At 37.0% G+C, this 24,629-nt stretch overlaps 1 protein-coding gene across 1 annotated transcript in view; it reads left to right on the top strand.

Annotated features, from left to right (window-relative positions):
• Positions 1-24,629, top strand: part of CD109 (CD109 molecule) — an 88,876-nt gene that overhangs the window by 37,104 nt on the left and 27,143 nt on the right. Inside the window, exons 7-23 of the mRNA XM_067294821.1 lie at positions 657-741; positions 3,152-3,248; positions 4,270-4,405; positions 5,292-5,401; positions 7,048-7,287; positions 7,674-7,775; positions 7,873-7,935; positions 10,017-10,190; positions 13,025-13,177; positions 13,941-14,015; positions 14,457-14,517; positions 15,011-15,146; positions 15,921-16,038; positions 18,765-18,878; positions 19,997-20,215; positions 22,471-22,615; positions 24,024-24,200. Coding sequence (XP_067150922.1) covers positions 657-741; positions 3,152-3,248; positions 4,270-4,405; positions 5,292-5,401; positions 7,048-7,287; positions 7,674-7,775; positions 7,873-7,935; positions 10,017-10,190; positions 13,025-13,177; positions 13,941-14,015; positions 14,457-14,517; positions 15,011-15,146; positions 15,921-16,038; positions 18,765-18,878; positions 19,997-20,215; positions 22,471-22,615; positions 24,024-24,200 — 2,205 coding nt within the window. The remainder of the gene's footprint in view (positions 1-656; positions 742-3,151; positions 3,249-4,269; positions 4,406-5,291; positions 5,402-7,047; positions 7,288-7,673; positions 7,776-7,872; positions 7,936-10,016; positions 10,191-13,024; positions 13,178-13,940; positions 14,016-14,456; positions 14,518-15,010; positions 15,147-15,920; positions 16,039-18,764; positions 18,879-19,996; positions 20,216-22,470; positions 22,616-24,023; positions 24,201-24,629) is intronic.

Below are 24,629 nucleotides of genomic sequence, written 5' to 3'. Positions count from 1 at the left end.
TTTGAAGAATTTGTCATTTCCATTAATTTAGAGTTTAGAGTGACTAGTTTCCCTTGGCTAACATGAACCTTTTGAATACTCCCAGAAAGTCTTAGCTTTCTCATCTTCTTCTCTGAGACTGACTCTCTGTCCTGGGGAAAAAATCATCATTTTATCAGTAATCCTGTTTATCTTTGATAGTTATAATGACCTACCACTGTAGTGTCTGAGTGTCATGCAATCTTTAAAATACTTATCTTAAGCATATGAGATACAGTTATTGTCCCTGTTTTCCCAGGATCATGCAGGCAATGTATTCATTCCAGAATGTCTGTATAATGTCTGATCCTGAAGCTTACCAATGATTCTATAAAGGCTGAATAGGCCGAAATTTTCTTCTCCCCTTGCCAGCTTGGCTCGAGAAAGGAGAAATGGTCTTTTTATGCTTCAATGATACAGGCTTTTTTATACAGGCAGCTCTTGTGTTGCTTGGTATTTCCTTTCAACAAGAGGTCTTAGTGTTAGATATGCACTGGGTTGGGTTAAAAGCATATTTTACCTTATATTCTTTAGGAAACTGCTAGTCTTCACCATATCACAGTGAACTACCCATATTACTTACAAAAATTTAGATATTCTTTCTTGTGTGAATTTAATATTTTTCATAATTTTTTTAGTTTTACCGAAATTTGATGTCATGATAACAACTTCATTATACTACTCTTTGAGAGAGGAACACATAACTGGTGTTGTCACTGCAAAGTAAGTAAATCATTGATACCAATGTCACCCTCACTCTTAAGATAATTATTGTATCTCAGTAAGTGTCAAAATAAAAAATTGGAATTAGGATGCTAAAAAGTGCTTTCTAATCTAAATTAGCTAACTTCCATTTCTAGTTATTGGATCTTGTTATAACATTGTTTGATCTTCAGACTTTTAATTACAATTTTTTGCTTGGGTAGAGGTATTTCTAGACTATGATCAAGTTATTTTTGTTGCCTTATTCATAGAATTTCATGATTTTTTTGCTTATATTGAATGTTTTCAAGCATTTTTTTCTTCTTACTCTTTAATGTTCTCCAGTCTATCAGGTCAAGGTTTGTAGGTAGAGTAACTATATTTTATTAGACCACTGGAAAATTATGGAAGCTTCTAGGCGTGTGCTTCTTGTTCCAATTTAGCCACATTCTTCCTATCCTAATAGGGTTTAAGAAAGAAGTATAGGCTTTTGCCTAACAAAAACCCTATACCTGAGAAATCTTGAGAAAATCAGAAGAGACTTTACTGTAGACTGCTATATGAATAAAAGTTTATTTTTCAGCTGAACAAATACCTAGACAAAAAGCTCAGTATGCATTAATCTCAAATGGAAATTAATTTTGTTTCGGAAAGATGAGAGCCGAACAAAGCAACTTGAAAAATCCATCCAAGATGACCTGAAAAAAAAGGTCTTTTTGTGGTAACTTAATTCTGTAAAAATACGTAGTTTTCTAAACACTCCTTTTGTAAGTGAAAAGCAGAAATGTTTGATTTAGAAGCTAGTTAAATGATGTGTTCGGACTTTCATGAAAAAGCTTCCTGTCCCCTCCAATGGGCAATTTGACCTGACACTATAAACAGTCTAGATTTGTACAGTTTTTAAAAAAGGGTACTGTTTTCCTAATTTTTTCTTCATGTTCTGCTTTGCATTTGGAGTCTAGTATATGTCAGTGTGCATTTGGTTTCTATTGTTATCTAGGCTGTTTTGGTCTTCTGTAGGATGCTTAGCACCTCTGTTGAGCTCTAATAAGATATTTGAAAGTGTACCTATCTGCTCCAATAAATCCAGACTTGGATGGCAGTGAATTCTCTGAGACTGAATACCAGCAGTGCCAAAGTTTTACTGATATGCCATAATTTTTTATAAGGAGTGATTTCATTCCCAGTGACTGTTTTTACAGACTTAATATCTCTGTGCACAAAGAGTTTACATGGCCTTTAGGCTGTAGAGGTCATAAAACCTTTCCCTTTCTCGTGTCTGGTGTATTATTAGATTGAGGTAAGATAAATATAGGGATGCTACTCAGTGACAGCTTCATTTCAAGGTTAATGGTGGCTTATTATTGTAAGTAGGTCTGCTCAGAAAGACTGCAGTCTGGATGCAAGACAATGTTACCAGAATTCTTCCTGAATCTATGCTATTTGACAATTCTTTTCCTTAGATTTTCAGCTTTGATATTTAAGTGGCTGCCAACTGATTCTGTATTGATTAAAAGTACTTGAAGTTATCACATCTGAATTTATTGATATTGTCGGACTAGAATCATTTTCTTTTTTCCCTTTCTCTGTCTCTTCTAAAAGGTCTGAATCTGATAATTTAATAGTTTCTCTTACATACAGTCTGGAGACATTTGTGCAAAATTTTTATTTTATTACTGCACTGATTGAATGGAGCTTGCTAATGGCATTCTGAGAACTGAATATGTCAGAGTTTTCGGGTTTACCAGAGTTACAAGTTTTGTTTGCCACATAAGAATACTATAATTTGTTTTGCACTATGATTGTTAAGTAATTTGAAGATAAGTCTCTCAGGATCTCTCATTTTGTATTAGCAGCATTTGAGAAGCATAACACTTTCACTTCTTACATCCCATTTTAACTCTGCTGCATATTGATTATTATGCTACATTGATGTTCTATTCAATAACTTGCTTCCAGCTGACATTTTTTCTCTTATTGTGAATATGATGTCCTTAATTACAGTGAAATAACAAAATGAAATATCTGATGTTCTTTTTCTGTATCTCTTTTCAGAAAGTGAAAGCTATTCCAGAATAATTGTACCAAAATAACTTATTCTGACACAAGAATATTGTGTTCCAGCTTAGTTTAATCTAGTTAATTTGCCTACATTGCGCAGCCCATAATAATAGTAATAGATTTCTATAATTCATGTTAAGGAAAGGGCAGCACTTTCTACTTCTGTATATATTCTCCATTTTTGGGGCTGCTGTCTTTAGTGTCAATAAGCTGGTCTCTGCTGAAGGCTTCATGTTTCAAAGTGCACATGTATTCTAGTCATGTTTGAGACCAGGGAAAAAACATTTTAGTAGAATCTTTTGCCTTGGAAAATCTTAAGGAACCCAGGCCCTTGAGGTAGTGGATTGTTTGACTGTGGTTGACGTTTCAGGTACACATATGGAAAGCCAGTGAAGGGAACTGTAACAGTCACTTGCCTTTCTGTCTCTTACTGGGCAAACAAGAAAAACATAACAAAAACAATGGAGGTGAGTCTTTTTTTAACAGCTCATAGTGTTGTAGAGCCTAAGGCTATGTCTGCTTTTGTAGGTTAAATATGCCTGGGACTGTTCTCAAGTGCTGAGTTCAGCTGGCATTGTTATATGGAGGGACTTGCATGCATAGTATTAAACTCTCTTATTTTCCAGAGCAAAGTGGCTGCATTCAAACTGGCTGTTGGGAATGATACTTGGCCTTTGTTATCTGTTGAACTGTGCCTGGAAATTGTTTTGGAGAGTACTAGTTGGCCCAAGTAAAAAAACATTCCAGGAACAATCCTAACAGTATAGGTGATAGTGTTCCGGAGCCCAGGAATGTTCCCTGTCTCTGTATATACCACTATACGCATAGCCTTACATTATAAGGCCAGAAGAGACCATTAAAATTGTCCAGGTAGAACACTAACTTAGTAGAGACCAAAGTGTTTTGCCTACTAATTAAATAGTAATTGTTTAATAATTATTGGGCTAGGCATGAGCTAGAGCATGACATTTAAAAAGGCATGCAGTTTTGATTTAAAAACTTAAAGTGGTGATAGATTTATGGCATCCTTTTGCAAAATCAGGTCTTTTGGTTTTAAATTGTGGGCTACATTTAAAAAAACTTCAGTTTCTGTTAAACAGTGTCTGTTGTTTCCTTTTGGCTGATTCAGGCCTTCAGCAGCACTTAGGCTACAGAAAGTATGAGCTTTGAGAAGTTAGATAGAGGTTAGCTCCTAGGAACCTGTTGGTTTTCTGTGCAACATAGGCACCAGAGCTCTGGCAGTATAGAACTGAATAATTATATAAAAACAGCAGATAACTTTCTAAACAGTAATGAATGTCTACTGGATTTAATAAGAATGATTGCTAAAAGCAAAAATTAAAGTTCAGCATTCACAATTTTCTGGTGTTGACACTCCAGAATTTACATGGGGAGAACTGCAGAACTTAACTAGAAATAACTTGTTGTAAATAAAAAGGTGTCCTTGATTTTGGTGGTTTGATAAACACTTTTTTTTCTGCATTGCAGATTTACGGATCTGTGAATGTTACATGTAGCAAACTTATGTTGCAAGACTTGAATGCTGATCAATCATGGCACCACCACGACACTGATTACTCAGAGCCAATAGAAATTATAGCTGTAGTTACCGAGTCGCTTACAGGTATGTTGCTGTGTGATGTCTTCCTTGAGAAATCTGAAGAGCAGGCCATATTGTAAGAGCTTAGTTGGCTCTTACAATATGCAGAAAGGCTTAGAAGTACTAGGAAAAGTATCTTGTGCTGAAGGAAATATTAACCTTTTGTATACAAATATATTATCTCAACTGTTACTTATCTAGATATTAAAGAGTTTAACCAGCTGTTAATTCAGCTGAATAAAGTTCTATGCTAAATGATTTATTAAATAACCAAGAGGTTTGTTCAGATGGGGGCTAATAGCCAATGACTGATCACTTTTGATGAGAAGAGCAGGCATAAAGAATTACTAGCATTAATATGAGTCTTACAAACTTGAGTCTGATCATAAACTTGTGTTACTTGTTTGTAAACCACATTAATAGAAGAGTTCTCTGACCACATGTCATTCATTGTCTTTTTCACTCTCTTTTGGACAGGTGGATTTGCAAACTGAACCTTTCTGTGGGTTCATATAACATTTCAACTTCCATATTAGAAAAAAAATCATTTGTACAAATTTCTACCAGTCCCAGAAACTGGATTTAAACAGACTTTCTGTAGACACCCCGTTAAGGTGAAGCTGTCTGACTTGGGATTCTTAAGTTCCTTTCTTTTGTCAGATGTATGATATTCTGACACAGTCTGTGTGGAATAGAGCATTGTGTGGTATGATTTATTTAGCATAGGGTGGAGACAGTATGTATACCACCTCTGTACTGATCCTTAGCTGGACTGGTGGAGAGCAATAGGAATGGAAACAATGCAAAATATGATAGAATTGTCTGAAGAACATAGGCAGTAAAGAACATTGCTGCTAAAGAAATATATGTGTAAAACCATATTATCTAAATACATTCAATTATCCAACAGGAATCTCCCAAAATTCAAGTATCATCATATTTCCAAAGCAAAGTGACTATTTTATTGAATTTCTGGACTACTCTAGAGTAATAAAACCTTCTCTGAACTTCATAGCTACTGTAAGTTCTTTTATTTCATTATAATTTGTGTGTATACAAATGGTACTTTTTTTTCCTGTGCTTTTGCTTAGATACCAAAATTTGCCTCAGATTTTTAAATTTAATTTACAGATTTGTTTTCAAATCATCTCTTTTTCATGATGCATTTTGGGAAATACTAAACTTAGCGGCACTTGCACTGGAAAAGAATAAAATGTCAGGAAATGCTGTAGCCTTGTCAGGATATATCTGAATATAGATTGTCAACATTCTCAAGGAAGAGAAATCTTTTCAATTTCTAGCTACTGCTTTAGAGTTATGTTACTAAACATTGTTGCAAAATTGAATAAAATTCCTTAAACCACATTGCCCTCAACTGAAAGTGTCTCTTTTATGCATTCTATTCTGTCTTTCTTGTACCAGCTGTAGTCCTGTCACAGAAGTATTACATGGTCTTTGTGCTGTCCTGGTCTACATTCAATATTTCTACATTTAACAGAGGTTTCATATTGCATCACTACATTTTGTTCATTTGAAAAGGGGAATAGACTTCACAGTTCTTGAAGACAACCAGAGTCTTTGCTGCATAGAAATCAGACCTAAATATCAAATTGATAGACTGAATAGGCAATTCAGAGTAGATTGGCTCAAGCCATACCTTTCTGTTGGCCTGATCGTTTGGGTCTTTGGTTTTGGACCTTTTCCTTTTTCTTTCCAGCATCTCAGTTTGACTTCGGCTTTGATCTACTTCTTCCTTGTCTTCCAAAGATGAGCCCACAGGGAGCTGAGGCATTTAGCAATGCTGTATCTGACATGGAAGAAAGGAATGTCAGTTATGCTCCCAGAGGAGCACGAAGGACAGCTTATGCTGTTACTAATAACTGGAGGTCTGTATATGCTGTACAGGAAGAGGATAGAAAAATAATGGTAGAGTAAGAGAGGTAATGGGGTGACAGACCTTTGGATGGAGAAAGAAAAGGGAAGTATTTATTCGATATTTACAAATGTAGCAGTTGAATTTTTGGACTGTGTAATGCAAAAGGAGAATGATTATACTATGGAGAAGAATCTGCTTGAATGTGGGGATAAAGGTTGATGTAATTTATAGTGCTGATTGATAGATTTTGGAGTGAAAAAGTCATGTATTGTGTCCATTTTGGGCCTGCTTTCAGTCTTGTCTTTTGCAGTCCTTTTGATGAATCTATAAAGACATCTGACTCAGTATCATCTCTGCTTGTCTAACACATTATCCTACACATGATGTAATGTTAGGCTAACGTAAGGTTGTCAGGGCTAGAGAGAACAAGAGATAAAATTAAATATTCAAGCTGTAGGTAGTATATGCATATTTTGCCTGAGAGACAAGCATTTTTATCGGAAGAGTTGTAACTGGGAGAGCTGAAAGGCAGGTCACCTTTTCTATTCCATCTGCTTTGTTTTTTCTTCTTTTTGCTCCATGGAGTTATTATGGGAAGTTTTATTCTTGGATGACTTGTCTACTTATAGTGCTCTCAAAGGATTAAAAATAAAGATATTGATGTGTGAGAAATCTGAGGATGCCCTTGTTTTCTTGACATAATGTCGTAAGTGCAAATACATTGTTGCATATTATTCATTGTGGATTTTAGTTTTATCCTGTTTGATGGATATTTTCTTTTTGTTTTTAGCTAAAGGTGACATGTTCTGATAGCAACCAGCTGACAACTGAAGAGAGACAGAATCTTGTCACAATCACTGCACGACAGTCAGACCTGTTTTTTGACCACTCTTCACTTTCTTACCTTGAAAACGAGGCAACAGAGGAGAGCAATAAGACAGTCCATGTCCTGAATTACACTGTCCCAGAAAATGGAATTATTGATATTGAGTTTCCAATTCTGGCTAATACAAAAAATCTGAGAGTTCAGGTATTGTCTGTAATATGTTGCTTTGGAACAATGATACACCAGATTGAGCAGGCTGTGGCTGTGATCAATGATACACTGTTCCTGCTATCTGCAACAGCTGATACAATCACCTATTATTATTTACCTTGCTTCCTATTTGTGTTATAAGCAGAGCAGGAAACAAGGTGACAGATCTTGTGTGACACAATGCTTTTAAAATCTAAATGTCATCTAAACAATTGCACCAAGATAGCAGATGGGGGAAAGAAACAGATACTCAGAGCAGTAAAGTGTTTCTGTACTGCCATTAAGGTTACAGTACCATGCTTCCTTCAAACAGTAACATATATGTGAACATCTCAGATTTTACTGTTTGGTTAAGAGCTTTGTTTTACATTATCTTGCAGGCAGAGTTCCTCAATAGTAAGACCGACATAGGTGTTTATGACGTGTTCAGCTCACCCAGCCAGACTTATCTCCAGATTAAAACAAAGAGCCAGGATGTAAAGGTAACAGTCTGAGATGGAACTTGCCAAGATGAGAACAGTTCAAGTTACTCATCATGTTCCCATACTCATCCATATCTCAATCATACTGTTTGCCTAGGCTGGAAAACCTTTTGAGCTGAGTATTGCAAGCAACAAGCCAGTAAAAGAGTTTCATTATCTGGTAAGTTATTGATTTTACATATGTGTACAATTCAAGATGACTTTTACTAACCTCATAAATATTGAACTGAATGGAATATGATTGAAAATTAGAGAAATTCAGCATTTCTACTATGCCTTGATATATGGCCTATGCTCTACTTTTCCGCTAGGATGGTCTTTATTCAAAAGAGTGGCCATCGACTACCTAGCAAATAAACCTCTAGCAATGCTTTCTGAGAGAAGTGTGTCTCTGTTTTGGTTATTGGGTTATCTTTGATTATGGATGTGTGAAGCAAGGTGGAACTATGACAGTGGTCCTGTCATTGTCTCTTACTGTACAGAGAGCCTGATGGGATGGGAAAAGGGACAGAAGTGACTGGGAGCAGCCCAAGCTGCTATTTGCTGGCATGTTCTCGGGGTGCAGATGGAAGCAGAGGGTTGGTGGAACCCCTCTGCAGATTCAGGGACTGACAGGGATGAGTCTGTGCTGTGAACACAGGACGAGAAGACCTGCATGCTGAGAAAACAAATGATCCAGTGGGCAGGATTGCAATGTAAAGGGAACTGCATTTTATATGCAGTAGGAAGCATTTTTTAATAAATGACTTAGGTCATGACTGTGATTTTATCATTAGTTCTGCTGAACTGTATCTTATAGCATCTGGATTGAAGGGTTTATTATACCTTTGCCAGTTTCCCATCCCATCCTTAACACATGCATGTCTTGTGGACAGTCTAAATCATAATGATCATGATAATTGCAATTATTCTTTATCTAATAGTAAGCTGAGTAAGCAAAACCTTAGAACAATATAAAATAAGGGCATTCATGTGTATTTTCTAAAGTAGAAAAACTCTCTAGAAGATTTAAAGAAATGAAGTTTGGAGGCATATCTTTTATTTTAGAAATGACATGAATATCTGGTCTATTCTTCTTTGGTTGTCTGAGGTGAGAGATTTGCAGTTTTCTTAGCCCTTAAATGAAGATGATTTTGAGGCATCCACAAAACAGTTTTTCCTACCAAGTTAAGTAATTAAATGGTTTATATTAAATAGTTTTTTTTGAAAATGCTAGTCAAAAATATGGAAAGTTACAACCCTCTCCCATATACCACTGTGTTTATGTTTTTATATGTCTGTATATGTATATATCTGTGAATTTATAATTTCTGCCATGTTACTATACACAATTCTATTAACCTAGATGTTATAAATAAACAGTGCCCTTTCCATATTTTTTATTGTTTGATTCAAATAATTCCTTTCTCAGTTAATTAGGTTTTAGTTATTTACTCTCTCCATATAAATATATGGAGCTAAACATGTAGGTAATAAAGAGTTTTTAAGCTAAAGAAATTCTGGCAGAACATGTAGGCATAAGCTGGCCTTGTAGTTTTTAGCCATTGAAGGAAAGAGGTTACAATCAAGGTGGTTGGTGAAAAAGTCAATTTGGAAAATTAAGAGAAACAATTATGTGCCTGCAATCAAAGGTAAAGAACTGCCCTCCATGGCTCTCTTCATTGGTAAGTGATATGGTCCAACTGGAACAGATTGAGAATGAAAAAGCTGATGCTGTGGGCCTGAAGTCTGCACTGCAGGTATTTTGAGGGAGCTTCAGACTCTGATCTGATCTGGTAAACCAAATGCCTGTTATTAGCTGGAGCGTATTAGTGTGCCCCAGTTCACACTCTCCATGATGTGAACTGAAGTGTGGTAAGTATGGATGGTTTGGAGATTTGCTTCAAAATTGTATTCCTGTTACAAACTCAAATGCTACTGTAGATGACCCATATGACCCAGCTATTTTGTTCTTGCATTTCTATATTCTCATAGCCCATATTGTACCATGCACTCATCCTTGTAGTTCTTCACTTGTCCATAGTGATATAGGAATTAAAACATGGAAAACATCTATTTCTGGTATTTAAATGTTACATTTTCCCCTTGTTTGATACTCAGTCTCATAGATCTAACCCACCAGATTTTCAAAAAAGTTACAGCTATATGGCTCTTCTTTTAACACTTGTTTGTAGAAGGAGTTGCAGTGCTTATCACATATTGAGTTACCAATAGGTTCTGTGATTCATTTTTCCCTTTCAGGTGGTATCTAAGGAACAAATTATGGCTTCTGGCACAAAGGTTTCCACAGCGTTCACTTTAACAGCAGAAAATTCCTGGGCTCCCTTGGCATGCATACTTGTATTCTATGTTGATGAGCTTGGAGTAGTTGTAAATGACGCTCTCACTATCCCTGTTCAGCCTGTTTTGGACAAGGTAATTATATTGAACTCGAGTCTGAAATCATGTTTTTGTGTGTTTCTTGCATGCTAAGCTGTAGTTTGAGTCATAGGATTGTAAATACAAATCTTTCTCATTGTGGCTCTAATCTGAGATTTGTGTAAGTCCATGGAAAGACTTTTAATAATACCAGTACAGTTAGGGTTCAGCTATAAATGTAGGGCTATTTCATATCTGAAAGAAATTTCTACTAGACCTAGAAGCTCTACATAAACAGATAAACAGTGTCCCCTCATGTTCTTATTGGTTTGGTCAATTACTAAGCCAAAGATTGCTCTAGCTAATACAGTGGAAAGATATTCACAAGTGCTGTACATATCGAACTGTAAAGTTTAAGAAGACCTTACTCTAATCAGAGAGTGGTCATGTGGTATGACATATGGCCAAAGAGAGCCCAAAACAGAACAGAACTGGCATTTTTTGCTCAGTCTTTCTGAGGAGACTTTGCAAAATGGCCTTCTTTTTGTAAGCCATGAGTTATCCTAATTTTCCTTATGGAAGCACAGAGGCAGCTTTTTTGGCTTTGTGGTCAGTGAACGTGACCAGTATTTCATGTGACCATGAGTACTTTAACTCAAAAAAGCTTGAAAAGGAGTGGGAAAATTACTATTGCAGCAGTTATTTGATTCCCTAGTTTACTTATCAGGATGAGATTTTGTCCTTTATGCAAATAAAAGACTAACTTTGACTTTTTACAGGTGAGACCACCCAAAGACTCATGATGGGTTCAAATTCTTCTTCTTCTGTGGAAGCTTAACAGATTTATTTTAGAACCAGACGTTCAGTGGGGAGGCTGTTTGTCTTATTCATGTGTGCAAAATGGTTATCTGTTCTCCATTCTTTTCATAACTTATCCATTCTCAGGATATGAGTGTTGTTATCACAGAATAAAGAAGTGGAGAGGCAGTAGGGTTAGAGAGCTGCAGTGACACATTTGGTGGTTATTTACCAGTGTCTGAAGAATCTAAATAAACAGGAAACAAATAAGATAATTTAGTTTAAACATGGGAGTTTTAGGGCAGAGACAGGAGGATATTTGTAACAACCAAGCATAACAGTTTGATTCAGCCTTCTGGAAACAAGTAGAAATCTTTCCACTGATTGCATTGTTCAAAATTAAGATTACAGTATATTATATAGCAAAGTGATAAGGTCTGATCTTGAAAATATGAGTTTGATTAAATGTAATTTATGGATGAAAAACACCATCATAATTTTCATGGAAAATGAAGAGGATAAATTAGAGAAATTAAATATCAGCCTTACTGTATTTGCTATGAAGATTACATAATGAAAAAAATGTGAGATAAGGCAAGAACTGTTCTCAAAGTCTTCAAAATTTCAAGATATTTCCATTTCTCCATTTGAAGGTTAGCCACTGAAATTAATTTAGTACTGTGATAACTTAATTTCTGTAATTTTATTTTTGTAAATGAGTTGGTAAAATGAAAAATACAGAGCTGCAGTGTCCCAATGTACCCAGAACCAAACCTTTTCACTGCCTGTTTGATGTCCCATTTACAGTGAAGCACATGGCGCTAATCCCATTTATGGTGCCAATAATTAGTGTGTTTGCTGTTGCTCTAGAATTTTCATACTGAATGTGTTCGGAAGAAAAATAAAGTCCTTACATGGATTTATCGGAGGAAGAATAAGACTGAGCTGTAGATTGAGACACCTAAATATGTATGTTTACATGTAAGGACCTAAACATTCAGTTGCTGAAGCATAGGCATCTAATGTCCTCTGAAATGCCACAGGGTATTCAAAATGTTGTCGTGGGGCCAGTAGGTGTTTCACAGGTCCTGTGGGAGATGTATGGACTACTGGAGAGGGAGCTGAGGGTCAGATAGCATACCGTGGGGCATCTCAAGTGGTTCCAGGTGCTTTTAGGTGGCTGAGTCTCATCCCTGATGTCTGTGTACGAGCTATGTGTCTAAACTCCCTTTATGGAGATTCAGGGGCCCAAACAGAGGAGTCTAGTATGGTTTTAAGGATATTTTGTCTGGATTCCACTGTAGATCTCTTGTATACCTTTGAAGATCTCAAATGGTAATAAGTGCCAGTGTTTATGTAACTGAATCCTACCCGCAGCCAGTACAGTCAGTACAACCTGTGGAACTATTTTCTTCACCACCATTTGGATTTCTGCTTCATGGTGAGCTGAACTGCTGTCTAGTCTCCATTCTCTCTTTTGAATCTGTTGTGTGTGATGAGAGCTTTAACACTGAACTGAAGTGTAGGTGGCTAAATGTAGGTGTCTTTAGTATGGAGCTGGATTCCATATCAAGACTTTATAGTAGCATTTTTTTTGATGAAGAAAAGAATAAAATTGTTCATCTTAAACTGAAATTCTGTATAGTTATCTGACACAGTAGGGAGGAAAAGCGTTAGTTGGAATCTTTGAGGGCTGGAGTTTTTCCCCAAAATGCCTTTCTCAAAATATGTTACATGCTGTCTTCTGCACTGATCAACAGAGAAAGCATTTCTTCTACTGCCCTTAGCTATAGAAAGTGGTATATACTTGTGACTGAAGAGGTTGCTGGTTCTATTCTAAGTGTTGGTTGAAATGACTATGGATGCTGATACTAACTTCCCACCAATCTAAGGAATTGAACAAGACAGCAAAAGGAATGTCACGGTGTTTTCCCAGAGGTCCTGGGCAGAGTTCCTAAGAAATGCCGGGCTTGCTTGCAAATCCAGAGTCTTAATTATAGCTGATTAAGTTAAAAATGCTTCCTCAGAGTTGTTAGCTGACTGTAAATATCACAGTTTAGTTTAAACCAATACCATTTTCTGTTTTTTTCTAGATAAAAATCTCTTGGAGCAAAGATAAGGTCAAACCATCTGAGAAAGTCTCCCTTAAAATCAGTACAACGGAACCAAGATCAGTAATTGGACTTGCAGTTGTTGATAAAAGTACAAAGCTTCTAGGAGAAAGTAGTGACATAACAGAGGATTCTGTAAGAAAATGAGAAAAAAGTTTTCAATATTGTGTGTATGAAGGATGTATGTTTATGAAAATACTACCACTCAGATGCTGAATGAGTGATATTCTTTGGAGATGATTTGTAGTCCTTAATTATGCAAACATTTTTTTCTTCTGCCAGTGGTTTATCAGAATGAGTGGAAAAGACTGTAAGGCTTTCAAGGTAATAGGCCCAGTATTTTTAATTCCAATTAATACTTTATTGTTTTTCCATTCATTTATTCAGCAGACTGCTCAGTTTTCTGTTGGCAGTTTCTTCTTTCAAGAAAGAAAAAAAGTCAGGAAAACTCCCTAATGATTTGTGCTTTATGCTCTTTAAAGTCAATAATATAAAATAATACAAAGAACTGTATATTTATGAGAATAAAATAATTCATCTTTTTGTATTCCCTTTGCTTGCAGGAGCTCTAATGCACCAACAAGTAAAAAAATTTGACAATACACATCATTCCTAAAGTGCCCAGACGACATATTAGCTTAAGTGCCATAGAACATCAGTGGACTGTAGGCTTCTATTTTAGTCTTTTATAGTCTTAGTCATGCTTCCATTAATCATGAAACCGTTATAGCCTAATCCCATTCATCCTGTCACAGATTTTATTTTCTCTATTACATCAGAGCTCATAGATCTGCTTCCTGAGGTACAGCTCTATAAAATTAGCATCTGTAATAGTAAAAGTTCTGAAAAATGTGAGTATGCATTCACTCTTTGAATGATTTTTTTTCTCTTGTCTTAGGTATTCCATGAACTCCATTTATACAACACAGCACAGTACTTTCCCCTGGTCAGAGGTTCTTTTGGTGTCTTTCAGGTATTTTTTTTTCTTTTTTTAATTACAAGTTGAGTTTTTTACTGCTTGGTGACAATCATGTCCTAGAAGACAAGGCTGTCCTTTAAAGCTTGGGACTGTAGACAATGTACTGTTTTCATGGTTTATATTGGTTTTGAATTATGAAATTTATCATCATGTAAATATTCCAAATGCAGAGAAATATGTCTGTATTTTTATAAATGTGAATTGCTTTGTTCTTGATAGCGTATTCTCTTTTAAAAGTTTTCTAACATTAAGGAAATACTCAGATTCAGATTCTCCGTTTTGTTGGTTCCTGTGTACTACTTCCTTAAGGTCTATAATTGCTTTATTATGGAGACTTTATTTCCTTAAAAAGAAAGAAAAGAAAAAGAAAATAGATAAGCTCTGTTGATGTCCTGAATGTCCTGTATTGAGATGTATTGTATAAATTTTATCCAGAAATGCAGCCTTTGGGTATCAACTGATGCAATTCTTGAGGAGGATAAAGAACATTTTCTTTGTAAGTAATAAAAATAAATATAGCCAAGTCTAATTTACTGTGTGGGGAAGGCTTTCTATGGGTTAGGCTCCCTACTAGCAGTTCTAACTGTAGTATAGACAGGCTGCATTCAGCCTTGCAAACCATTGTCATTTTCAAGATTCAAAACATGCAAAACTCATAGTATTTTAAAAACTTCCTTTTTGCTGCTGTCCTGAGTGTCAGTACCCATTAAGGGTCTGAGGGTGAATGAGTTTCTGTTCAGTTCCATTTGATATATGGGGCAGTGGTTTGTCATTTGGATGTAAGTAGCCATACTGTAGCAGTTTCATGAGTACTCCAGAGAGGCTATGTAGAAACTTTAGGTTCTTGTGAAGCTTCTTAGTTCATATTGTCACAGAGTACTGTTACCACGTGTATTGTAAAGCTATAGATTATGCTCCAAACATTGTATTACTCTGATTTTTTTAAATCTAGTTTTTTTGTAGGAAGGACAATAATTTTTATTTTGTAGATGGTGGAATGATACCCATAGAGGATGATTTTGGTGATGATGTGGTGGTAACTAGAGAAGGATCTCCTGATTTCAGCACTCCTTATGTGAGAACACATTTTCCAGAGACTTGGCTTTGGATTGACACCAATACTAGGTATAAGATTAGAAGCAAATGGAAACTGATTTACACTTGCCTTTATTTTTTTGTAGATTTTAGTAGTACTGTGCTGCACTGATGAAGAACTCTGCTTGAAAATGTAGTATTATTTATATTACACTACCACCTAGAGGCCACAAATGAGATTGGAGGCCCACCAAACTGGGCATTTTAAAACTGCACAAAAAGGGACAGTGCTTGACTGAAGGCCTTGCAGTTTCAGTAGACACTAGATAAAAATGCTGGAGACAAAAGAAACCATTTTCCTTTTACAAATAGGGAACAATCTCATAGGGAGACTCAGTCTTCTTTCTCTAGAGTACATGAGAAGATTGTGATTAGTCTGGAAAGTGAGATCTATTCTTGTCCGTGCCTAATTCAGGGAGCAGTTCAAACTGTCAACTGGATGGTGAAATCGGACCTGTGTTGTGAAGCAAAATGTTGTATTCATCCATGGCTGAGGAGTTAGGGAAACAACCGTCATCTGGGATTGTTTTACAGGATCTGTAAAAGTTTATTAAATGTAATGCAAAGTAGTTAAATGTAATTACTTTCAATTTATTTAATTTAAACTAATTTAACTTTATTTTAATCATTTTGATCCCATCACCATTATTTTTAAGTCATCAGGAAAAGAAAAACAGATAATCAGCAACTTTTCTTGCCAAAAGTTTGTACTTTATTTTTTGATGTATTTTAAACATTTTTGTTCACTTACTGATGTCTGTAAATGAATGCTTTTGAAAGTCTGTTGTGTCCTTCTGCCATCAGATCTGACATGGATACTGCAATGGAAGTTACTGTACCTGATACCATCACATCCTGGGTAGCCAGTGCTTTTGTGATTTCTGAAATCAGTGGGCTTGGAATGACAACTGCTCCAGCTGAGGTAACATAGGAGTAGACAGTTACTTTAAACTTCTGGTAACACTGTTGACTAATACTTGAAGCTGTATTTTAGTTCTAACAGTGACTGCCTCCTTATACTAATAAAGTGATTGAGAGGCCAATTTCATTCAAACCGTGAAGAAAACACAGCACTGAAGTCATCTGTGATACTGTATGTGCTTCCCCTTCATGGACTTATAAATAACTCGGACGTTACACAGATATTTGAGTGCCTAGTTTAGTTACAGTGGTTGTACTTTCAGGATGTGGCCACATCAGAGTCTTCTTATGTGGAAAGGGGGAATGACTGTCTGAGGACAGTGTATTTCCCTCGTTTGTTTCTGCCAAGAAGATTTTCCATGAGTTGGATAGTGCATGCAGGGAGCGTGCACAGACTAGCTGGGAAGAGGTGGCTGGGATAGAAGCATGTTGTCTGCTGGAAAGATCGTGCCACTGTGTTGCTATTCTGAAACTTACCCTAGGAGGGAGGATGGGAGAATTGCTTAAAGACTGAATTCTGGCCTTGTGTTCATTTGTTTATCAAAAACAATCTTAGACTAAACATATTCACTTTTTGAATAACAGTCTGAGTAGCAGAGTGGACACTGAGATCCAGCAGTGGGATGAGGTGCCTCTAGCTGCCAAGTGCCTGCCTCCTGTAGCTTCTTTATGCTTCAAAGAATGCAAAGAGAATATAGCAATTTGTAAACTGTCTCTTTGTTCCTGGGGAAAGCTACCTTCAGAGAGTTATTCAACCTGTTTAAAATAGGAAGCACTTTCTCAAGGCTCATTTAATTTGTATTTTAGATATGTTGAATAATCCTGTGAAGGTAGCTATCTCCTTTCATTCATTATGTAAAGATTCTACAGAAACTACATTCCTAACTGAGACAACTCCGCTTAAGTGGCTAAAGTTAGATGGGGTGAAACTGTACGGTACTGGGTCACAGATTACCAACTTGATGCCAGGACTAATCAAAACATAGCTTAGAGACAGTCCTTTACCTGTTGAAGTTCTCATGCCCTCAGATTCTTGGGGAGGAGCAACTTTTGGAATCCAACCCCAGATTTAGACCCAAATTTCATAGTTGGCTGCTACACCAGACACAGAACATGTGCTTTGAAAATCATGATCATGACTCCACCACAAAATTTGGAACCTGATCTGTTTTTTGTGGTAAGGCTCCTTTGAGACTGGAATCATGATTTTTGTTTCTTTCTCATAGTTTGGCAGAGATAGGACAAAAAGAGGAATAGTTTTCTGATTCAAACTGTATGAAAATATATACTTGGCCCCTCATACTCAAATTTGAGTAGGCTGCAAGTAGAACAGATGTTGAAATTATTCCTTAACTATAATCACCCACATGCACTGTTCAGTACATCACCCACTGGTCTGTTTAGATTGTGCTCAGAGTTCCATATGGCTGAAACATGCTAATCAGTACCATACAGAAAAGCAAATAAAAGAAATGCATGAAAATCTTAATGGAGAAATAACTGTGACATCTGCATGTTTATTGTCATTTACTTCTTTGTATCTTGTTTTTATATGATTTCTACTATAGGGAGTGTCAGTTATTTTTACCCTGTTGTATTTTATTCTAATATACTAGGATATTCCTGAATATAAAACTTTAGTATCACAAGTAGTTTAGAGAGAAGCAAAACAAAGAAATGCAGAAAATAGGTACGTAGAGAAAATGTTGCCTAAGAACTAACCAAAAAACTCCATCAAAACTTCTTTAATGAGAAAAGACTTTTTTGACTAACTGAAAGCTTGAGAAAACTCAACCCAAAGTTGAACTAGAGTTTTAAAAAGAAAAATTTGGAATATTTGATAGCTAGAAAGAAATCTGAGGGTTTTTGAATCTAAAACTCAGAACACAGAAGAATTTTTTTTAATGAAAACAAAATTAAAACCATTTTTAGTTGACGTTTCACTAATAAAAGATATCATGCCTCAACCATCCTTATTGTAGATATTCATAAGCAGTGTAATTTTGATTCCATTCAGATTGATGAGAGCTTACCACTGATTTCTTAGAACCAAGACTTCATCCAGATGCCTCTGTTTGCAGATAAAAGTAACTGCTTGCTGGTGGATTTCTTCAGTTTTTCTTTTAATTAAGAAAAGATGTATTTTAGAAATATAATGAAGAACTTACAACAAAGTTATTCTTACAAAATAACATCAAACTACTGCATATGTAGTTGTTAGTGAATTACAGAATTTAGGAAAGTTAGTTATTTTGTATTCTAACATGCGTTTCTCTATTGACATGGTGATAGGTCAATGGACAGATACATTCATAATTATCCAATATTTATGCATTCAAAACAGTTGACAGTTGCCTTCCTGGGATCTCAGATGGATCAGCAGGACAGATCACAGCTTTCAAACCTGCCAGCTGATAGACTCTTAAGTCCAAATTTAGGTGCCTCTATCAGGAAATGCCCTCCTGTCATAGCTCTCAGGAGTCCAGCAGCTCTCATCTGAATGGGGCAACAGAGTTCTTACAAAGATGCTAGTAATCAATAGCTTTTTTGGTGTCTGCTTCAGCCCTATAGTATTACATTTTATTAATTGTAGAGTCCAAGTAAACATACTGTCTCATCTAAGTTTAAAGGTGAGACAGTATAATCAGAAAACATGTTATATGGTCATTTTCATAGCTAGTGTCTGATTGCTTGAGTTCACTGTTGTGTACTGATTTTGTTTTGCAGCTAGAAGCTTTTCAACCTTTCTTCATTTTCCTGAACATCCCATATGCTGTCACCAGAGGAGAGCAGTTCATTTTGGAAGTGAACATCTTTAACTATTTGAAAGAAGAAGCTGAAGTAAAGAATTACTAAGCCTTTCTGATGAGTATTTTTCACTACAATTCTGTTATAGGATGAAGTTTGCCAGCAATTCTGGAGTCAGTTCATGTGCATGCTCCTTTATCAATCTTGGTTGAATAAGCAACTAATTTTAATGGTTGGAAATACCTGCTTCTGAAGTTTAAATCATTGCAGTGATTGATTGAATGCCAGATCCTGGAATCCTCTGAATTAGATTTCCTAGGATTAGGACACTTATGAGATAGATTCACTTCAGAATTAAAACACCTGAGTGTCTGAACTTAGGTGTCTGGCACTGATTGAAATGTCCTAGGATATTCTGCCAACATTCTACCTGCCACCTTGGAAAGCACTGGTCTCTCACTGGTTCTGTGCATCTGTGAGCCCTGTGAAGGTGCCCTGGATACCTCAAGTCAGCTCAAATGACACTAGAAGCTATGTGTGGGGACCTGAATTGGACCCTGTATCTCCACTGACCATAATGGAAGTTTAGACATTCAACTCATATCTAGACATTTAGGAGATGTTTAGGAGACACCTAAGTTAAGGTACCTTAACCTCCATCTGAGTCAATTCCTGCATTAGATGAATCAATGCTTAGATTTGATCTGGCATACACAACTTTTTTGAACTCTTCCATTCAGTAAATGGTAGTTCCTCTCAAGTGTTGAGACCTCCAACAACTTTAGACTGTAGTAGATGGAAGTGAGGTTTTTCATCACTTCTTGAGATAAAAAAAAAACAGTTCATAACAAAACATATTTATTTTCTTTTGCTTTACTCTGTTGTATTTCTGGGTCTACTTTTTGCTCCTCCAACTATTTTTTCTTTTTTTTCAGTTAGCTCTACATCATTCTTTTCTGTAGTCCTCCCATCTGCCACTTCCCTCCCATTTCTTTTTCCCTCTTTGTCCCCATTGTATTTCTCTATACTTGAATATTTTCAGACACAGCAGAGTTTACACAGACAGTGCAGATCACAGGTTTCTCTTGAGAGCATTCATGTTTTCTTCAGTGAGCTATTTCTCTATACACACAAAAAGCGTCAGCTTATGAAAACAGTTCTTCAATTTTAACACCTTGTAACAGTATTACAAACATTACTGTATTTTACAGGTTACTGTGAACTTGGATGTGAATGATGCTTTTGAAATTACTCCAATATCGAATGTCATAAATTCTACAGCAAATCAGCAGTCTGTATTTGTACCAAGTGAAGATGGGAAAACTGTTCAATTCCCAATCAAGCCAAAAGAGCTGGGAGAGATTCCCATCAAAGTGACAGCAATATCATCTGCTGCTTCTGATGCTATCATTCAGAAAGTTTTAGTAAAGGTAAATAGTCAACAACTTGCCTTATTGCAGAGATCAATTGCTCCTTAAAAAAAAGTGTACCAAAAAGTCAAACCAATAGGATATTTACTTGTCTGCCTCTTGTTCTGTAAGGTTGGTTTCAGATCAGGTGGATTCAAATAGAAATGACCTTTTAAAAATAATTCCTCCTTTTAAATTGTGTAGATCCCCTTTCAAGAATGAAAACAGAGATCCATTCTGGAACTGATCATGTGTCAAATGCTCCTGAAAGCAAGGTGAAACCTGTCATATCAATGAATCCCTGGTGCTACAGCTAGCTTACTAATCTGTGTAGGGTGGACCAAATAATTGTATTTTGGATAAGTGTAATCAGTTTAGCTGTACACCTGGCTTTAGTTCAATGACTATTTTATGTGAACATTTCTGTATTTTGCTAGTGGTAGGAATTTAGCCCCCAAACTTTCTGATAAACCAGAAGCTTATGGATGAAACTTTCCCAACTTTTGCCACCTAAAGGTCTGAGCCACGTTAGGCTCCCTTTCAGTGAAAAGCGATAGACACTTTCACAGTTTATCCTAAAATAGATGCTTAAGATCATAAAATCACAGAATGGTTGAGGTTGGAAGGGACCTCTGGAGATCATCCAGTCTAACACCCTGTTCAAGCAGGATCACCTAAAGTAGGCTGCCCAGGACCGTGCCCAGCCAGGTTTTGACTGTCTCCAAGGATGGAGACACTACAATCTCTCTGAGCAACCTGTTCCAGTGTTCAGACACCCTCACAGTAAAAAAGTCTTTTCTTAGGTTTAAATGGAATTTTCCTTGTTTCAATTCGTGCCCATTGCCTCTTGTCCTTTCACTGGATACCACGGAGAAGAGTCTGCCTCCATCTTCTCTGCATGCTCCCATCAGGTGTCTATGCAGCCTGATAGGATCCCCTCTGAGACTTCTCTTCTCCAGGCTAAACAGTCCCAGCGCTCTCAGCCTCTCCTCATGAGAGAGAGATGCTCCAGTCCCTTCATCATCTTTGTGGCCTTTCTCTGGTCTCCCTCCAGTATGTCCACGTCCCTTTTTCACTGGGGAGCCCGGCATTGGACACAGCACTCCCGATGTGATTCCACCAGTGTTGAGCAGAAGGGAAGGGTCTCCTCCCTTGGCCTGGTGGGAATGCTCTGCCTAATGCAGCCCAGGATGCTGTTGGCCTTCTTTGCCACAAGGGCACATTGCTGGCTCGTGGTCAACTTGTTGTCTCCCAGGAAGGACCCCCAGGTCCTTCTCTGCAAAGCTGCTCTCCAGCTCGTTGTCCCCCCCTATTCCCATATTGGTACATGCGGTTATTCCTGCCCAGGGGCAGGCATTTCCCTTTGTGAACTTCATGAGGTTCCTGTTTGACCATTTCTCCAGGAAGATAGGAAAAATGAATCATGCTCTTGAGGAGTTGATTTCTCTCCCTTATGAAACAGTCTCATAAAATTTCACTCTCCACCTAATTAGGTGAAGGCACAGCAGCCTAGGCCTTTTCCAGCCTGAGCAACTGGCTTTCATCTTCATAGCTCAGTCCAGTTGGATTCTGCAAAGTAGGTGTTTTTCTGTCTGTGTTCCAGGAGAATTTTGAGGCATTTCTGGGCCCACTGGAAAGCTGGCCTTTTATATCATGGCCCTATTGTGAAACTCAAAACCACTGACTCAAAACCACTATCCTGCAAGATTGGGAGCTGGTTTTGGGTGGAGCCACTCATCACCCTTTCTGTTGTGTCATTGTGCAGAAGATAGTTAAAATCTCTTGGAGTAAGGTCTAGGCTGAGGGAACAAACCCATTTATTTGCTCTGCTTCAAGGACAATTTTTTTTTCCAAAGGGATTTTGCATGCAAGAAGAAATTAAACCTTTACAGTGATGTACCTGACTTAAGTCCTCCTTGTGCGACAAGCTGTAGGATAGCAGACGGCATGAAAGACAGCACCTTCAGCCTCCTGCACCCCTATGGCATGCACTTGACATGGAACATCCTGGAATCAGAGACGCTCTCATTGACTTTGTGGATGTATTTTTATAACTAACACATTGTCTTGAGAAGCAAATAGTGGACATAGATCTTTGTCGTAAAACATGTATCTGTCAGTTCAGATGGGCCAATAACTCAGTTTCTTCTATGTTAGCAGCTAGCACAAAACATTCAACAGTGCTTTAGATGCCTCAGCACAGCAAGCTCACAGTCCCTGCCCTAAAAGAAGCAACTGTTGGAGATTACAATAATCCTCTCTGTTTATTTTGATAGGCTGAAGGATTGGAACAGACTTATTCTCAGACACTTCTTTTGGATTTGACTGGAAATAAACTACAAACATTGTCAAAAACTTTGGATTTCACTTTTCCTTCTGATGTAGTAAGTGGCAGTGAGAGAGTACAGGTCACTGTTGTTGGTAAGGATTGTTTTATCCTGTTTCTATCTATCTTTATTATTTGCTGGGAAGCTACATTGTCTATTATTGTCTATTTTTTTTAATAAAGTTTGCTGCCTGCTAGGCTTCTATTGAACTCAGATAGCATCTGAGATATGGCGTGAAGGTACAGTATGCCACTACAGCTGCTTTTGAGAGTCTAAGATATCTTTATTCCACACAGATGTGGAAGGATTGGTCTCCACTGGCAGTGTGTGGCATACTTGTTATTCTATTTAAATAACTGCATTTTCCCCAAATTTAACATCTGTTCATAATTCAGCTGCTGGCAGCTTCTGCATCGCAGTCATAAGTGGGTTTTAAAGGATGGAGCAGCTACCAGCTCACCAGCTGTCCCAGTGTCATTTGCTCCTGCTGCCCTGCTGTTTGTTATCACCTTGTTCCAGAGGGGATGCTCCTCCTCCAGAGTGAAGATGGCAGGTCATATGCCCTTGCACCTCAAATTGCTCAGCTGTTGAATTTCACAACTGATGTTGATTCAAAGTCACCTCCTTCAGCAGCTTAAACTGGTATATCAGACCCTGTACTAGACTGTTAAGGTCTGGGTGTTCTGCACGTTCTGCTATCATTTCATAGAAAGTAGTAACTTCTGACAAGCAGAGCAGGCAGGCTGGTATGTAAAACCCTGAACTACCATAATAGGATTTGCCAGAGCTTCTCTCAGAGCCCATGCAGAAGGACCTTTACAAGATTTTGCTGCATATAGCTGTTTGTTTATACTTCTTAGAGAACTGCATTAATTTTGATTTTTTTGTTATATTAATGGGGTGAATCACTCATTAATTCAAAATCATTACCATCATGCATTGAACTAAACATAGGAAGACTTTGTGGATGTGTGTTATTCCTTTGTTTCAGAATCAAGGATCTCTTGAATATTCTGGTATTGACTATCCTTTTTCAGAGTTAGAGTGTGTTATATTTTAATAAGGAAAGTCCTGCAAAGTTTCCTAGTGTCCTGGTTTAATTCTTCTTGTTTGCAGAATAAAACCTAAAACCTGTCTTAGGACTGATTGTTGCTTTGTGACTCCCAGACTTTAATAAATATGGGTGAGACAAGAAATGCAGGAAGCTTTTGATACGTACAATTACTGAAATATTTTCCTGGAGAGAATATTTTTTGGCTTTTTAAAATGCTGGCTGTTTGAAATTATCCTGTAGTTGTAAAGGTCAGAGAAAGTCTGTGGGGAGACAGGTCAGTGGGCAAATAGCTGATAAGATTAAGTTTGCATGCTTAATGCAGTTTTCTGCATAATTAGTGGCGTTTAGTACAAGCATTCCCAGTGTATTTTCTCCCAGTTTAGATGACATCACCTTTGATGTATTAGGCATGCATTTATTTGCACTAAGCTTTAATTTTATCTTTCAGGTGATATACTTGGGCCTTCTATCAATGGTTTGGAATCATTGATTAAGATGCCTTATGGCTGTGGTGAACAGAATATGATCAATTTTGCTCCTAATATTTATGTTTTGCAATACCTGACTAAAACCAGGCAGCTGAGAGAAGATATTAAATCGAAAGCTGTATCATTTATGAGAAAAGGTCTGTATGCTTAAAAGAAAGATGTTAGATTTTTAAGAACTCATGTTAGTAAAAGATATTTGTGACTTTGCATTTGGTATTTGAAATACTGTTTTGTTCTTGTCCTGAGAATTGGAAGAAAAGCCCGTTTTCCTGTAGCTCTTTCATCTGGGCTGACAGAATTAAAGAGCAAATGATTTTGTTTCTAAAGGCAAGTTTGTTCAGTAAAAACAAATAATTTTTATATGGTTACTTTTCAGAGGAAAACTGCATTTTAGAAGGTAATTCTTATGATATTCCTTGGAGATTGTTCCCTCTTCTTTGATTAAGCTGCATGAACGAACATTTCTGACCGCTACATGAGGCACAGAGGTTAAAAGTTAGTCAGTGGACAGAGTGAACCATATTAATTCCGTGTTTATATCTGTCTTCAATGACACCATCCTGCCA

Source organism: Apteryx mantelli, chromosome 3 (assembly GCF_036417845.1).
Source record: "Apteryx mantelli isolate bAptMan1 chromosome 3, bAptMan1.hap1, whole genome shotgun sequence".
NCBI classification, from domain to species: domain Eukaryota; kingdom Metazoa; phylum Chordata; class Aves; order Apterygiformes; family Apterygidae; genus Apteryx; species Apteryx mantelli.
This window is presented reverse-complemented; position numbering and strand designations above follow the sequence as displayed.